At 42.3% G+C, this 17825-nt stretch overlaps 1 protein-coding gene across 5 annotated transcripts in view; it reads right to left on the reverse strand.

Moving 5' to 3' along the window:
* Positions 1-17825, reverse strand: part of VGLL4 (vestigial like family member 4) — a 154558-nt gene that overhangs the window by 30762 nt on the left and 105971 nt on the right. For all 5 annotated transcript variants that reach the window (XM_013054628.2, XM_045063317.1, XM_004738537.3 and 2 more), the window contains one exon: positions 12304-12493. In XM_013054628.2, coding sequence (XP_012910082.1) covers positions 12304-12493 — 190 coding nt within the window. The remainder of the gene's footprint in view (positions 1-12303; positions 12494-17825) is intronic.

Raw genomic sequence — 17825 nt, forward strand, 5'->3', positions numbered from 1 at the left:
GGAGAGGAGTTTCATTAAAACTGTTGGCAGAGGTGCACCTGGGTGACTCAGTCGGTGAAGTGTCTGACTCTTGATTTCAGCTCAGGTCATGATCTCAGGGTCGTTGAGACTGAGCTCCACAGGGGGCTTCCACAGAAAAGTATGCTTCTCTCCCTCCCCTCTGCCCCTCCTCCCGCTCGGGCTCACTTGCTCACTTTCTCTCTAAAATAAACGAGTCTTTAAAAATACATAAGTTGTTGGCAGAGATCACAGGACTGGACTGGGAAGTAGATATGGAAGTAGAAATAATACGCTTTCTAGAAAGAGCTGAGAGAGGGGGAGAGAGCCAAGGATGGAATATGAGAGACACAAGGTCAAAGGAGGACAGGACCTCAGCCTGCCTCAACCTCTCTAGACTCAACGGAACTTCCCCAAGAGCCCCAGACAGGAAAGACGGCATCCAATAGTCCCAAATCCAGGAATGACACAATCATTTCATTCCAACAGCTGCTACAACAGTACAGGAGCACCAGACCTTTGTGAATCTGAATGTTCATAACAGAATTTTGAAACCAAACAAAATGCTCATTATGTTAGGCAAATGTGCTTCCTGGAATATTCCTGACAGGTCTCATGAAAAAGGCGTGAAGGAGTCCATGGCTACTTACATGATCAGTTGTGGGCTAAACAGTGTTTCCATACATCGGACTTCTCAAAGCCTGCTATGTGCTACCATGAGCAAGCAGACCTGCAAGATTGGGTTAGGTACTTCCCAAACTTGGGTGAGGGAACACTTTTTTCCTTAGAGCATGTGCAGGCAAGAGCATTCTGAGACAATCTATGGGCAATGGTGCCTTGAACCTGTGAGGAGTGGGACTTCAGTGGTCACATGCAGCTGAGGAAATTATTCCTCATAAGTTAGAAAACTCCATAACCATTCCTTGAGGGGCTCAATGCCAGCGAAAGATTTAGGGAAGCAATGAGGTTTCAGTTCTCAGACTTGGTTCTACAGTGACCTGACCTAATGAGAGCTGGTTTGCTGGTTTGTTTCTTCCACTTGACCTTCACCCAGTTTCTGGAGCTGGTTTCTATGTGGATCCATTAGTTGCACTTCTTAGATCTCTTCAAGAAAGGGAAGGCAAGAAGGATAATTTTGAGGAGTGCACAGTAGTGAAGTCGGTTTCCTTCTTCTTCTTTTCTTTTCTTTTTTTTTTTTTTAAGATTTATTTATTTATTTGACAGACAGAGATCACAAGTAGGCAGAGAGGCAGGCAGAGAGACAGGGAAGCAGGTTCCCTGCTGAGCAGAGAGCCCGGTGCGGGACTCGATCCCAGGACTCTGGGATCATGACCTGAGCCAAAGGCAGTGGCTTAACCCACTGAGCCACCCAGACGCCCCCTCCCTTTTTTAAAAGATTTATTTATTTGAGAGAAACAGAGTGTGTGGGGTATGTGTGTCTGGGGGGGGGTAGGCAGAGGGAATTTCCAGCATACTCCCCACTGAGCCTTATGCACCTGAGATCATGACCTGAGCCAAAACCAAGAGTCCAATGCCCAACCAGCTGAGCCACCCAGGCCCCCCACATCAGTTTCCTTCTATTTTGCAGTACATTATGCCTCTGTCAGGGCTATGAAGGCTGAGATCCAGAATTCAGATCTCTTGTCTGGCAAGGATTCTAGCTACTGCCAGACTGAGAATACTACTGCAACATTAAGGTCTCTAATTACGCTTTGCAGACAATTTGTGAAGAAATTTCAAAATGGAGGCGGGGGTGGGAAGGGTTGGTTTACCCAGGAATTTAGCAAAGAAGATAGAGACCGGGTACTGGCACTTCTCAAATGAAAGCTATGCCAGACACAGATCAGTGGGTCTGTAAACTCCTTCGCTATATTCCAGCTGCATGTAGCACAGGCAAATGATGGATTTACAAGCAAGACCCGAAAGGAAAATAAAAGAACCATCGGCACTCACACACAGGCAAATGCTTCTCAGCATTTTATTCCTGGTCCTTGGTCCAATCTACTCAAGTGACAGCACTTTCTAAACTTGCAGGACAGCCTGGCTTTGTATTGCAACAAGAGGTCTCTGTAGTCATAAAGCCACCTCAAGATTAATCCTCTAACTATATATAAATATAGCTGCCATTGTGTCCAGATGCACCTTCAAGACAACAGCACTTGGAAAGCTTCAGAGCCCAGAGATCCGGGAAGGACAGAGAAACAGCCAAAGGCTGTGTTGTTTTGTTTCCTCACCTTTGGAACAAATGCTTCTGACTTACTCTGTAAATAAAAATAGTTTTTTTGTTTTTTTTTTTTTCCCCAGCTTTAACATGCCATTTTAAAAAGTGACTTTACATGCTAATGGAAGTTTTCCGATATATCCCGAATGTTCTCTAATTCCTCTCTAGGAAAAAAGTCCTCCTTTTTCAAGGTTCTTGCCCCACGTTTATATTCTCGGCAACAAAGATAAGCAACACGGAGGTCCCCAGAGTGGACCTGACAAACGATAGTCTTACTAATTCTGCTCCTTTGACTCCTGGCACTCCTGGCATTTCTTTACTCTGTGTGTTATTTGACCAGAAAAAATACCAGTAGCAGGATGGGTATCTCCCCTTCCAGCTTTCTGCAAAGACTCTTAAGGCAGAAGTGATGCCTGCTGGGAAAAGGCTGATGTCAGCTTTTAAGAGCACAGCTCCCTGCCTGGATAAGGAGGTCTTTGTTTTCGGCTGAACTGTGAAAATGAGAAAATGCCTCTAGCCTGACAAACAAGCAACCCACACAACACAGGTCAGGCCTGTGACCTTTATTTAAAGGTACCACACTTCATTAGCAAAACACTTGCACGGAACACACAGATGCGCCTTTAACGTCACAAGGAGCAGGGGCAGCCATAAAAAACCAGCTCCATGTCCGTCCCTGCTGAGGCTTGAGGCTGGCCCGCAGCTCCAATGACCGTGGTAGGGGCAGTCTCACACAAACCGGTTTTTAACATGCTTCCCAAATGTGAAACATTACTAAGATCCAGGCTCCCTTCTCATTCACTTTTTTTTTTTTTTAAGTAAATATACCTATTTGCTGTACGTGGAGGGGAGTTTTTTAAAAAACCCTAATTTAACATTATCTCAGTTTCTGAGTTAATTATTTAGGATAACTAAAATTAAGACTATAATATATATATAGTATATATGTATATACTATATATATATATATGTATATCCATATCCTCCTGAATACCCCAGAACACTTTTGGGAGTACCTATAAGGCTGTGTGTAGAACTACAGAAAAATACAGAATATTCCAAGGCTAAAATGTCCCGAATTTGGATGACGCCAAGAAGGATGTGGGAGAGAAGAGACAGCATAGTTTGAGGGATTCTATTTCAAGAGCATTTGATTTATGAAATCTGAAAAGGATTTTGTGTCTGATCCTGAACGGGATCCTGAAAAAGATTATATGTGTCTCTATCTACTTAAACCAAATTTTAAACTGCTCCAGTGTGAGTCTGTTAGACTAAGTTTACTATTGGCCTGTGCCTCTAACCCACTAAAACTGGGCTAGAACTTTTAAACAAGAACTAAAACAATTTTTTCAAAAAGATTTTTTTTATTTATTTGAGAGAGCAAGAGAGAGTGAGAGAGAACACAAGTTGGGGGGGGGGGTGTACAGAGGGAAAAGCAGGCTTCCTGCTGAGCAAGGAGCCCGATATGAGGCTCGATCCCAGGATCCCAGGGTTGTAACCGGAGCCAAAGGCAGATGCTTAACCAACTGAGCCACCCAGGCGTCCCCCAAGAATTAAAACACTTTTAAAAGCACTTTCCTTGGGGCACCTGGGTGGATCAGTGGGTTAAAGCCTCTGCCTTTGGCTCAGGTCATGATCCCAGGGTTATGGGATGGAGCCCCACAACAGGCTCTCTTCTCAGCAGGGAGCCTGCTTCCCCCTCTCTCTGCCTGCCTTTTTGCCCACTTGTGATCTCTGACTGTCAAATAATTAACAAAAACAACAACAAAATCTTTAAAAAAAGAAAAAAAAAGGCACTTTCCTGGGCATAAATGAACAAACAGACAAACACACACAGGCGCTCGCCACACGGAGTCACCATTTCAAGCCTCTTCTGGGGAAGCTAAATGGCAGCTCTCTTTTGCAATCTCCGAAGGGACCCATCACTGCTCAGAGAGGATTTGCCTTGCAGAGTTACTGTTACTGCAGTGACCACAGTTACTGTTACTGTTACTACAGTGTTTCTTGTTACTGACAGCTCTTTACCACCTCATGCCCCCACCCTGGCTACTGTTAAAGTGAAGTCTCCACCTCTCATCTCCAAAGCATCATCGGTAGCATTTTGAGAGTGCTTAACTAGAAGATTGTCTAAAACCAAAAGGCGCTAATGTCCTGGATCAGATGGTTCAGAGCGACTAAATACTGACACTATTAATGTAAATGTACCGTCCTCACCAAGAGGATCTGGCTCTGGGACCAGAGAGCCTGGGTTTTGATTCCTGGCCCAGTGACCTATTAGTGAGCTGTGTGACCTTGACCAAGTACAGGACCTCTCTGGACTTCAGTTTTCCCATCTGTAAGCAAGGGATAATCACAGCATCCACATCCTGGGGTCATGAGGATGGGGTGAGATCATGTCCATGAGGTGCTCAGCACAGTGCCTGGTATACAATAATCAATCCTCACTGTTATTAAGAAGCCCCAAGGCAAAGGCTCTCATGATTCCGGGGATGCTGCAGATCCCGAGCGGTCACCATTCTCAGTGGTAAAGTGTGCCCCCTCTCAGGTTTATGTGGACATGAACACATCTGTAAAGCATGCTGTCTATAAGTATGTATTACTGTTTACCTGACCAGGTCCCAGCTGCCCGCAGGGTCAAGGTACCAAAATAACCCCAACTTTTCAATTTCCTCTGGGTCTAGTTTTAATATGAAATGAGGGATTGTCCTCATCACTTTCATGGAGTTTGTGGAATAAACTCTCGGTAAAGCATGTCCATATGTATCCAAATTAAAGGTACTAAAGAGATACAAGAAACACAGCATCACCAAAGGGAGCACGACACTGCTGCTAAGCATTTTACACACAGACACCACAAACTATAGATACTCCAGAACATCTGAGGTAACCATTTATACAATCAACCCCACTGCAAAAAAATAAAACCCAGAGGAAAACCCCAAAACCCATTTTAGCCAGTAGTTAGTAAGTTTTTATGTTTTGTTTTGTTTTACTGAGTTTCCTTTATAGGACTAGCACTTAATTTCAAAGGCCACCTCCAACCTTCTGTCAAGCTGAAAGAATCACTGGTTTTGAGTTTGTCTGTTTCTCCCTCTTTTCTATTCATGCTTATGGAGGGAAGAGAAGGCAACTAGGGCCAGGGGGGTGGTGGGAGGAGTAAGAATAGGGAATGAAGGGAAGGAGAAAGCAAAGACCAAAGAAGGAAACAGAGGAAAAGGAGGAGCAGAGGAAACAGAGGAGCCCAGAGGCTGCATATGCATTCAAAGAGAAAGCAGAATTGGCTACATTAGGCTTGAGAAAAGACTTCAAAAGAATGGCCACAGAAGCAAAGACAACAGCACTGGACACATTTCACACCAGGACAGTATTACAAAGGAGCGCCACCCGTGAGGAGAGGCACTGTTTTCTTTCACTAGCCCTTCCCCATTCAGTGTGGACTCCGTCTGTGGCAAACCCGGCTGGTTAGAGCACAAGCCTAGAGACCATGGCTTTGATCCCAGTGTGAGCTTACAGGGTTTTGCCCCATCCCAACTGCATAACACTGATCACCAGGGGATGCCTCCCCCAGATGGAAGAGGAGCACAATCTCTTGCAAGTGGGTCTAATTCAGTTCAACATAGAAATTATTTAGTCCCTACCATGTACTGGACATTGCACTGGTGAAGTGTCATAAATATATGATGTCCATATTTAAGATGCATGCAATCTGGGGCACCTGGGTGGCTCAGTGGGTTAAGATGCATGCAATCCTACCTTGGGTAAAATACAGTTTTGGCAAATGACCTTTGGTTTCACACACAACAGGGCTAATCCCAGCTCCACTGCTTTGGACCACAATTATCTCAGAATCTCAATTTCTGCTTCTCTAAGTAACAGAGCTCGCTTTCTCTCTCTCTCTCTCTCTCTCACACACCCCCCTACCTGTCTAAGGGTCTTATTTATTATGAGAATCAAGTAAGACAGTATCTTTAAAGTATCGAACACAGAATGAGCATACAGTTGCATGTATGTATGAGCATACAGCATATAGCACTCAATATATGCTCCCTCCCGCTCACAGATGACCTAACTCAACTGTTCAATGGCAAACCTTTAACACACATAAACCCTACACATACCTACACACATACAGAGAAAGCTGAAAATGGCTTTCTTTGCAAAAGTCCCCTTAGACTGTACTCTTCAGCACAGAACTCTCAGCCAAGCAGCCCAAACCAGGTCACAAAACCAGTATGAATTTAGCCTGTTGTCTTAACTCCACCAATTGTCTGCCTTCAAGTTTTTATAGTACTGCAAACACACAAGACACTACAAATGCAGAAGTTTAACTACTGCAGCATTATCAGGATTGTAAAATGCTAGAAATTACCTGTATGTCCAGACAACGGAGACTGGTTAACTGACCTCTGGCACGTGCACACCGTGGAAAGCTATGCAGCCATAAACTAGGAGAAGGAAGGGCATGGGAAAATGTCTACCGTATATGGTTGAATGAAAACACCAGAACTCATATAAACATATAAAGTATGTTAAGAAAAAGATGGGGAACTGAGAAACCATTCGTGTATCTGCTTACTTTAACAAAAAGAACCACAAGAAGGATAACAGCCTACAAGAGGAAGGTTCAAAAGGAAAGTACTCCTCCAAGTACTTTTAAACACAGTTCTGACTTTTAGAAGCATGTTAATGTTTTACATATTCAAAAATAAAACACAATCAACAAAGATAGATCTACAGCTAGATGCAAAAAGAAATGAATGAACCCAACTATATATTCTGGTTAACAGAACATGGAAAGGTGGGGAGAGGAAGCAACTAACTACAAAGTTACAAGTACTTTGTTACACAGTCAGCACAGACTGAAAAATGAACTGCCAGCAAATCTTGAACTCTTCTTGGTAGGTTTGTTTTTCACAGTGGTATGGGCACTGCAATTCTGAAACTATTGTATGTGAACTACAGGAGTGAACAATTAGTAAATGTATTACTGGGAAACAGGGAGATGCAAATAAGGAATGGGGGATAGTGAGGAAGAATTCTGTGGAATTGGGATTAGAACTGGGAGTAGTAATATGAACTCATGATTTCTTAGCTCTTTCCCCTGACAGAACTTTCTGTGATGGTAGAACAATTCTATATCTGTGCTGTACAACAAGGTAGCCACTAGCCACATGTGGCTGCTGGGCTTGAAATATATCTACCAAGTATGAAATGTGGCTAGTGCAACAGAAGAACTGAATTTTAAATTTTATTTAATTTTAAATTCGAATTTTCACATCTAGCTAATGTCTATAATACTCAACAACTCAAATCTAAAGGCAATGACAGACTGTGGACTCTGAGAAACAAACTGAGGGTTTTAGAGGGGAGGGGGCAGAGGGATAGGTGAGCCTGGTGGTGGGGATTAAGGAGGGCACATATTGCATGGAGCACTGGGCATTTACATAAACAATGAATCTTGGAACATTGCAAACCAATGATGTATTTATGATGACTTAACAATAAAAAAATTTTTAATTAAAAAAGCTTGGGATAACAATAACAACCAACAACAAAAAGACAAAGGCAATGACAGCATAAAAATACTTAGCACCCAGATTTTGGCTTCTAAATCCTATTAGCCACAAAAAGGAACCAGGGTCCCCTGGAGAAATGTTTGATTCCATGGCTGACACAGTAGGTTACAAGAGGAGGATTGTTTGCCAGAAAATAAGAAGCACTTAAAAAAAAAAAAAAAAAAAGGCCCGTAACAAGGACACAGGAGCCAGCTGAAGTACTCCATGAGTCCATATGGGTCATGGATATAGTAAGAGAACTCTTCCTTAGCAGATCACACCTGAATACCAGGGTCATAGAAAAAAATTACTTTTTGACATTTCCATGAGAGGAATCCCAACACCCATGCCCCCATACCTTACTTAATCCACTTTCTTTCTAAGAAACACAGTATCTTTCAACTTCTAAATTAAACATTCATGTTCTTAACACTTTTCTTAAAAAACAAGCAAAAAAATACTTCTCTGAGTCACCATATCAAGTCAATGAAGAGTTCAAATGACCCAGGCTATACAAAGTTGGAATAAGAGTCCAGGAATTCTCAATTTCCAAGTTCTGAAGAAATCACTAAGGAAACCTCTCTTCTTTGTCTTCCTCCTCACTGAATTAAGTCCGATAAAATTTAGTCACTGTCTGTAGCTTCCTATTCTGGCTCGGAGACACCCAACCTCTCCTCCTCTATACTGGAAAGTATCTCAATATGATGATTATAATGAAATGCAGCCAAGGAGTGCATCTTTGAAACTCTCTTAGTTGTCAAAACTGTTTTTCAACAACACTCCATGCCCAGAATTATTGTGGTTTCTCAGTGATAAGATAAACAAAACACATTTTCACTACACAACATGAACATGTTCTAAGAAGATAAAAGCAAAAAATCATTTTGTAATTTCCTTAAAGAGACAAATATACTAGGCCATTCTTTTCCAAACAAATATCAATTTGTAATTTATTATTTTAAAAAAACTCCTTAGACATATCAAATAAAAAGGAGGGAACAACCTTATAGCTCAAAGAGGAAATGTTCCCTCAAATCCAACAATAGTAAGTACAATATGAAGAGAGATGTAGCATCTTTCCAATTTGCCTATAAAATCTGTAATTCCATTCGTAGAAGATACAAATAGAAATACTGTTACCCTTACTGAAACAAATAATCATCACAGGAGAACAGTGACAGAAGAATGAACAGGGGCGCCTGGGTGGCTCAGTGGGTTAAGCCTCTGCCTTCAGCTCAGGTCATGATCTCAGGGTCCTGGGATCGAGCCCCGCATCGGGCTCTCTGCTCTGCAGGGAGCCTGCTTTCCCTCCATCTCTCTCTCTCTGCCTGCTTCTCTGCCTATTATGTGATCTCTGTCTGTCACATAAATAAATAAATAAATAAAATGAAGAAGAAGAAAGAAGAAGAAGAAAGAAGAAGAAGAAAGAAGAAGAAGGAAGAAGAAGAAGAAGAAGAAGGAAGAAGAAGAAGGAAGAAGAAGAAGAAGAATGAACAGACCACATGCTGATCACCTAGAAGTCCAAGCAGAAGAAGAAGAATGAAGAGACCACATGCTGATCACCTAGAAGTCCAAGCAGTGTGGCCCAGGGGGCCACTGCTCTTTCTATTTGCCTAAAACACTGTGTGATGATGTCAATTGTGAGATGCACATGAAAACCCAGCAATTCTATTTCTATTATGTATACTTTAAGTTATTTATAGTGTCCTCATTATAACATAGTATGAATAATTTATAGTCATCTGTACTTCAAGATCATATTTGCAACGACCTAAGGAGTTACAAAATCATTTTGTTAGTTTGGTTTTTTTTTCTTAAGAATTTATATATTTATTTGACAGAGAGAGCGCATGCAGGGGAGTGGCAGGAGGAGGGAGAAGAAGAAATAGACTTCCCACTGAGCAGAAAACCTGACGTGGGGCTCGATCCCAGGACCCTAGGATCATCACCTGAGCTGAAGGCAGATACTTAACCAACTGAACCACCCATGCACCCCTCATTTTCTGTTTTAACGTTATAATAATAATATTAATGATGACTTTGCCTGAGTGCTTACCATCTAGACGCCAGGCACTGCAAGAGGCATTACAATCATCCTATGATGATGTAACTATGATGACTTCCACCAAAAGATAAAGAAGCTGAAATTTGAGTCCAGACATTCTGAGTGCAAATCAGACACACTCAGAAATTAAGTTCACCATAATAGTATTTTTATTCTTTACCATTGTTAGCAATATTAGAATAAGGGACTCAGCAATAATAAAAGTAATAAAACTGCACCAAACTCCCCGCACATGCTGACTCTCATGCTCCTGACAGGTGTCTCGTGAGCTAGTATCATTGCCAGTTTACAAAGGACAGTGGGCCCAGGTACATTAAGTGGCAGAATAGCCATTTAAACCAAGGCATGTCTGCTCACAAAAATACTGTTTCAGGGCTACCTCCCCTTTGGTTCCAAAAAAAAAAAAAAAAAAAAAGACCAACTGTCTCCTAATTGGGTTTCAGGAAAGAGGAGGCAGAGGAGAAGAAATTGCTAGTAACAAGAGAATGAACAAACAGTTGAGCGCCCAGAACCTACATGACCAGCCTCTCCCTATTTGGGAGAGCTCATTGTTTTGCAGTGCCTTGTTGCTAGATTCCTGATTGTAGCAAATTCCAGGGCTCCAGACTGCAGGCTCAGCCTCTGACTAACACTACCGTGATTTATTTGAGGATAAATACCTCTGTCAGTATGTCTTATGACTGAACACAACAGTCCAAGCAGGCTGGAATGCATGGAATGCTCGGGACTGGGGCGCTGAGGCAGCACAGGGCTGCTGGCCTTGGCGGCGGCCTCTCCCTACGCAGGGTCTCCGCCAATGAGAAAACAGGAACTCTCTGAGCAGTCACGCTCCTGCCAGAAGCAGCAGCATCCTCAGAAATCAGAACTGGGGAAGCCAAGCATTGTGAATAATTATGAAATATCAATTCCTGCCCGGGGAGGGGAAAAAGAGTAGGATCTTCTAACCTGAATCTACAAAGCTACACCTTCTAATCATCAGGGCTATCTCACCCCCTCTGAAAAGCTCCCCCACTCCAACAATACCGACTCGTTGCACAGTTGCCAGAGCAGACCCTCCGGGCAGCTGGCTGGCTGTCTCCAAGCGCTGAGAACATGGGAAAAGACATTCCGCTCCCTTTGTGGGACGTGAGTGTTCAGAAGAGAGTGCAAAGGGGAAGCCGGAACAAGGTGCACAGAAGCAAGCTATTTTCCTAATAGATGTATGGATTCAGAAAACTTTCATTTCAACCCCTCTGTTTCACAAATAAGGAAACTGAGGCCAAAGAGTTGGAGCAACTCATGTCATGATTGTAGAGAATGCTGGTGGCAGAGGGAGGACTAGCCCCAAGCCAAGTGCTCTAATGGCTACAACAGGCTCACATACCAGAAGCGACGAGCAGCACCTTATCGTAAACACAAAAAGCCATCTTTCCCACTTAGGAAGATCTCAAGTTTATACCCTGAATATACACAAGGTGAAAATTAATTCAATCACTGCCCGGCTTTTCTGCAGTTTGCTTTCCACAATCAGCTGTGGCCTGGAAGCAAAGGATTCTCCTTCTAGCCAACAGCAGCTGAAAGCTCCATCCCAATGCCTCTGTCATTCACCTCCCAGCATCATACAGACATTTTATGATCTCACACCACCACAAGAAGAAGGGTGAATACAGTACAACAGATACTCTGAGAGAAAGACCACATTCACATAACTATTATTATAGTATATGATTATAATCATTCTATTTTATTATTGTTGTTGTTAATCTCTTACCATGCCTAATTTGTAAATTAAACTTTCTCACAGGTATCTATGTCTGGGAAAGCACACAGCTTATATAGGGTTTGGTACTCTCTGTGTATCAGGTATCCCCTGGGAGTCTTAGAACATATACCCCTCGGATAAGGGGGGTGCGCTACTGTACTTTTTTTTTTAAGATTTATTTATTTTGAGAGAGAGAAAGTGAGAGAGAAAGCAAGCATGAGAGGGGGGCAGAGGCAGAAAGAAAGGAAGGAGCAGACTCCCCATTAAGCAGAGAGCCCGCCGTGGGGTCTGATCCCAGGACCCAAATCACAACCTGAGCTGAAGGCAGACGCTTAACCAACTGAGCCACCCGGGTGCCCTGCTACTCTACTTCTTAATGTGTACAAGCCTAGACTCCTAAGCAAAACATTTTACATATGTATGCTCAGGGGCTAACCTTTTCTTCCATTTCCTGGACATTTCCATAAGACATTCACCAAAGATGTATTCTCCTAACACACACACACACACACACACACATACACACAGTCATACAAATAATTTGGAAGGAAAGAAGATGTCATCTCTCATGTTATTAGAAACAGTTAATCTCCCGCCTGGCAGGTAAGCACTGTTCATTCTTTCACTTCACAGCTGGCATGAAGTTACAAGAGAACATGGCCCCAGCACAGAGCACACGGAAGCCACCACCAGAACGCCTTCACTTCAGAAAGAAGGAACTCACAGATGGGGGTTGAAGATGCGACTCATCTTAGAAGCATGGTCGTTTTCACAGTCCAGGTCGTCGTCCCCTTGCTCCACGCTGAACTTCCGCTTGCTGGGACTGATGGGCGGAGGGCCTGTGCGGTGACTGGTGAGGGCAGATGCCACAGGGAGGGTCTGCATCCTGGGTTCTCCCCTGAGAGCAGCTTCACCTACGCAAAGAGAGATGATGTCGTCACCAAGGAGGTGAAACGCCCCCACCTTGGTGCGCCGCTTGCCCGCCCACCCCTTGCAAAACTACTCCCAGTGGAAAGTTTTGGCAACCCAACGGGCGGCCTGCCATTCTCGGAACATGGCCTGAGCGCGAGGTGAACTGCCAAGCACAGGAGGTTTTACACAAACGTGGTTTTCTACACAATAACGCCCTTCCCTCCCCCAACTTTACTGAGATGTAAGGGATATACGGCACTGTGCGTGGTTAGGGTGCACGCTGTGCTGATTTGCTAACAGCTCCATCGTGACAAACAATTACCACGTCTTCACCAACTCTTTAGGGTAGAGTTTAAAATTAAAAGTTGCAATGAAGTAACAGATGGGTAAAAGTACTGACCACAAACCATCTCAAAAGTTAATTTAAAACAACAAAGATCTTTTGATGTGTGGGTATTGGACTCTATACCTAGAAGAGAATGACCTAACACAGGCTTCATTAGATCACGACTAGAAACTCACTTTTCTTGCCTGTTACTTTTTTATTACAATTTTGGTATGTTATTTTTTTAAAGAATGAGGAAAATTTATGGGTTAATAATTCACATATTTGCTCAAAATGTTAAGAGAAATGAAAACACACTGCTTAATGAAAAATAAACATTTCATTCTTACAGAACACTAAAAATGGCACATTAAATATATTTTTTATTATCAGCACAAAGTATCTGCATATAATTTGTCATGAGTTTAATACACAGGTGCAGTTCTCAAACACTTTCAAAGTTAAACACTCAAATTAGAATCCACATTGTGATTTGATTCAACATCTTGGAGCTTTTCATTCCTGTAATTAAAAAGATTTTGTACTAAGTAATTACTTTGTGCTTCATTATTAACTAAAATAAACATAACCCTTTATTGTAATAAATGTTTTATACCTAAAATTTATAAATAAGAATTATACTTGAAGAGAAAACTTCTAGTTTTCTAAGTCATATGAGGGGTACCTAAGTTTTTCACAAATAATAACCCTTTTGTCATGTTACTATTCATTCATATTGGCCTCTAAGGCATGGCCAATTTTGTTTTCACTTGGTCACAATTTGAAAGAAATATTAGGGTAAAGTCAACTTCATCTGAGACCCTGTGGTACCTAAGAAAGGAAATCTTTGTTTGCCGCCACTAATTTTCATATCATCACAGATGTGTGGACAGTTTTAACAGTCGTTTCCTTCATACACATATGACAAATATGATTTTGTTAGGGAGAGGAGTGAGGGAAAAGCCTCCTGAATGTTTACCAGGAAAAATAAAACTTTTGCCAATTTAGTCAGCAAGATATAAACTAGCAAATATACAGTGACCCCATAATACACCTCCAGGCAGGATTTCTTTTAGAGACTTTGGCCCCAAAGCAAACTGGAACTTTCCATTTTAAATGAAATACCTAAAAACAGGCTATATGCTGGCCTGCCACACTCGGACATTCAGTAGAATTTTTGGTTGTCCTCTACTTCCTATTTATGAATTTTTGGTTTAAAAAAGCAAGCAAACAGGGGCTCCAGGGTGGCACAGTCGGTTAAGCATCCGACTCTTGGTTTGGGCACAGGTCATGATCTCAGGGCCATGGGATAGAGCCCTATGTGAGCTCCACACTCAGCACAGAGTCTGCTTTAGACTCTCCCTCTGCCCATTCTTCCTCAAATAAATAAATAAATCTAAAAAAAAAAAAATGCAAGCAAATAAAAAGCCATACTAGTATTTATATTGTGATAAATCAGAAAATATTCTTTTCAAATATGCTCCCCTCTCTTGTACCCTCCACCTCCACAGAAAAGGGAGAGGACATTTCTAATGTAAAGTGTCAGTAGCTCAGCTAACTTTTGGAGGAACCCTGACGAACTCGGCAATTGCAAATCAAGCCTCATCAAAATGGCACAGAGCCACCATGCCCTCCTCCCTGTGTTTCTCCACATCTTTGGCAGGTTCAACAGAGATGAGGAGCACTTGGGCTCTGTGTGGACCCCTGGGCTTTGGGAACCATTTTATCAGATGCCAGATGTGTAGCAAGAGCTGTTGCCATAGAAACCTGCCACCACAGCACCAAATTCAAATCACTCCAAAAAAAGAAGAGTTGCTCAGTACAACACGCGCACACACTGCTATGCAAAAGGCAAAACTCTGAGTGAGAACAACATTCCCACCGCCCTCCCCAATTCCCATCGTACTATAAGCTTGTTTGTGCTTGTTGGCAGTTGAAGCTCATCAAGTAGATGCCCATCTTATCTTTAAGACCGAGTGGCTGGTGTCTGACATAGAAAGAAGAAAGTCCACAAGAATCCTTTGGAAACACTGGGATTTCTAACCTGATAGGTAAACTACCCACAGAGGAACCACAGGTGGTTCTTTTCCCCTAAGGGCTAGGACAAACTATACCAAATCCCCTACAGACAAGGGACATGCATGTTGTTAGTGCTGGAAGGGGCCCTGGACACTTGAATTCCCTCATTGGACAGAGAAAACTGTGCCCCTAGACATGGAAGGAGCTGCTCAGGTTCAGAGAGTGAATGGTTTACCATAAGCAAGAAGCCATGGCCTCTGCCCATCAGAGTGACATCCCCTCATAAACACTGTGAAAGGCCCACACATGGTCAGAGCAAAGAAACCACAGATAGAAGGGAAGAAATTCACAGTTATAAGTATAGAAATAGGTTTTTTCAGTTATGTACCATCGTTCATTTGGGGGCCTCCACTCAAGGACCCTAGAGCAACATCCTGTATTACAAACTGGGATTTGCTTTTATTATGGTCTAGGTGGCAAAGGAAGGTTAAAATTATTTTAGAAAAACTGAAGAGAACACATAGTCTGGGAATCAGGACATTGGCACTGTATTGAGGGCGAGGTGAATATGGGCACACACTTCCCTCTACGGCTTTGCCTAAACTACAGGCCTTCTTGGCCTCTAAAGCACTTCTCCGTTCCCAAGCCAGAAACACGGCAGTGCTGCTTTTAGTGACCCCCCCCAACCCCCATCAACCTACAGATTTCTGTAAACTCAGTCTTCCATGGCAGCATTCTGGCTATGTCAACCCAGCAGGACCCCAAACAGTCAATGATGAAATAAACTCCAAGCTGCTTCTGCATTCATACCCAACAGGTGGCCCCACGGCCTTCCCAGTCTCTGTTCCTAGTATCCCCCTTTGTAAGGTCTCAAAGTGTCAGCCCTAGAGGTTAAACCAGACTGGACACCACAGCTCAGGGATCTCACCATCTAACCCCAAGGCCTTTGCTCAGTTTCTTCCTCTGATCTTTTATACTTAAATTCTATGCAACCAGCAAAGGCCACTTAAAATGCCTCCTCCTTCAGGTTGTCTTCCTTGACTGCTCAATCTAAAAGTCATCACTTCTGAATACCCACAGAAATGTATCCCTATGATACTTGCCTTCCTACTTGGTTTTGTGCTCCTTGAAGCAGGGGACGTTTAATTCATTTTATATGCTTGAAAATGCAGAGCACAGTACCCTCCACATAGTAGATGGGTGGTAAACACTGCCTGAAGGACTCAGTGAGGCAGGGCAATGGGGTGCCCATATTAGAGAGTTACAGGATATGTTAAAGATCAAAGATGCCATAAAATAAGAAATTTCAAAAGATTTAAGAATATATAAAGAACTCTCAAAACTCAACAATAAAAATAACTCAATTTGAAAATAGGAAAAGATCTAAAAATAACTCAATTTGAAAATAGGAAAAGATCTAAATAGCTTTTCTCAAAGAAAGATATGCAAACAGCCAATAAGTACATAGAAAGATGTCTAGGGGCACCTGGGTGGCTCAGTGGGTTAAAGCCTCTGCCTTCAGCTCAGGTCATGATCCCAGCATCTTGGGATAGAGCCCCACATCAGGCTCTCTGCTCAGCGGGGAACTTGCTTCCTCTTCTCTCTCTGCCTGCCTCTCTGCCTGCTTGTGATCTCTGTCTGCCATATAAATAAATAAAATCTTTAAAAAAAATAAAATAAAAAAAGAAAGATGTCTAACTTCATTAGTGGTCAGGAAACCAGAAATCAAAACTACAATGAAATACCACTTTACACACACTAGTGGGGCTATAATCAAAAGACAGAAAGTGACAAGTGTTGACAAGGATGTGAGGAATCTGGGACCCTCATGCACTGCTGGTGTAAATGCAAAACAGTGCAGTTGCTGTGGAAAACAATTCTGGGCAGTTCCTCGAATGGTTAAACACAGAGTTACCATATAAGCTAGCAATTCCACGCCAAGGCATTTAACCAGGAGAAATTAAAACACGTATTCACATAAAAACTTCTATGAATGTTCAGAGCAACATTATTCATAAGACAGTCAAAACCCTAAATGCTCAGCAAGTGACACATTGGTACAGAAAATATGTAATCTATCCATATGATAGAACATTATTCAGCCATAAAAAGTAATGAAGTACTGATTCACAGATGAACCTAGAAAACAGTAGGAGAAGTGAAGGAAGCCAGACACAGAAGGCCATATACTGCCTGACTCCACAGACATGAAACGTCCAGGATAAGCAAATGTGAAGAGGCAAAAAGTACAATAGTGACTGTTGTGGGGGGAGGCGTTACACCATTTGGAAAGTAACTGCCCGTGAATGCAGGGCTTCTTTCGGGGATGATCGATGAAAATGTTCTAACATGGACTGTGGTAATGGTTGCTGAACTCTGTGAATATACTAAAAACCACTGGATTGTATATGTTACATGGGTGAAAATTACACTGGTGTGTGAATATCTCAATAAAAATATTACCCCTAAAAATAAAAATATATTTATAAGTAGATGAAAAAACCCTCCAATATTATTAGTTCCTTTCCTGCCTCAGGTTTTTCACACTGAACTGTTACATAAGAACAAGCATCTATTCATTTATTTCTCCTGGAATAAAAAATCAACCTTTTGCTATGACAGCTACAAGCTCTCTACAATGCTGAAGTCAAAAAAATTTTTTTTTTAATATTATTAAGTTAAGAAAAGGCAAAGCAGGGAAGGAACCGCTTGAGGTTACGGAGGCACTTGGATTCATCAGAGTTCTGTTAAGCGCCAGCCCGGCTTGTAATTGGACTGCATGTGTGAGCGCCTGCTGCATGCTGAAGGCTGTGTGAAGGGCTGTTGCAGAGACAACTGATGAAACTTATACAGACCCTGACCACAAGCAGGGGAGGAAAGAATACACGCCAAAAGGAACTTACCTTGAGGTGTAAAGGACTTTTTGCTCTTGAATTAACGTGCATTCTAAATTTCACAATGGCTTGGTAAATGAAAAGGAAGAAAGGATT

This window comes from Mustela putorius, unplaced genomic scaffold (assembly GCF_011764305.1).
Source record: "Mustela putorius furo isolate JIRA1106 unplaced genomic scaffold, ASM1176430v1.1 tig00003850_pilon_pilon_pilon, whole genome shotgun sequence".
NCBI classification, from domain to species: domain Eukaryota; kingdom Metazoa; phylum Chordata; class Mammalia; order Carnivora; family Mustelidae; genus Mustela; species Mustela putorius.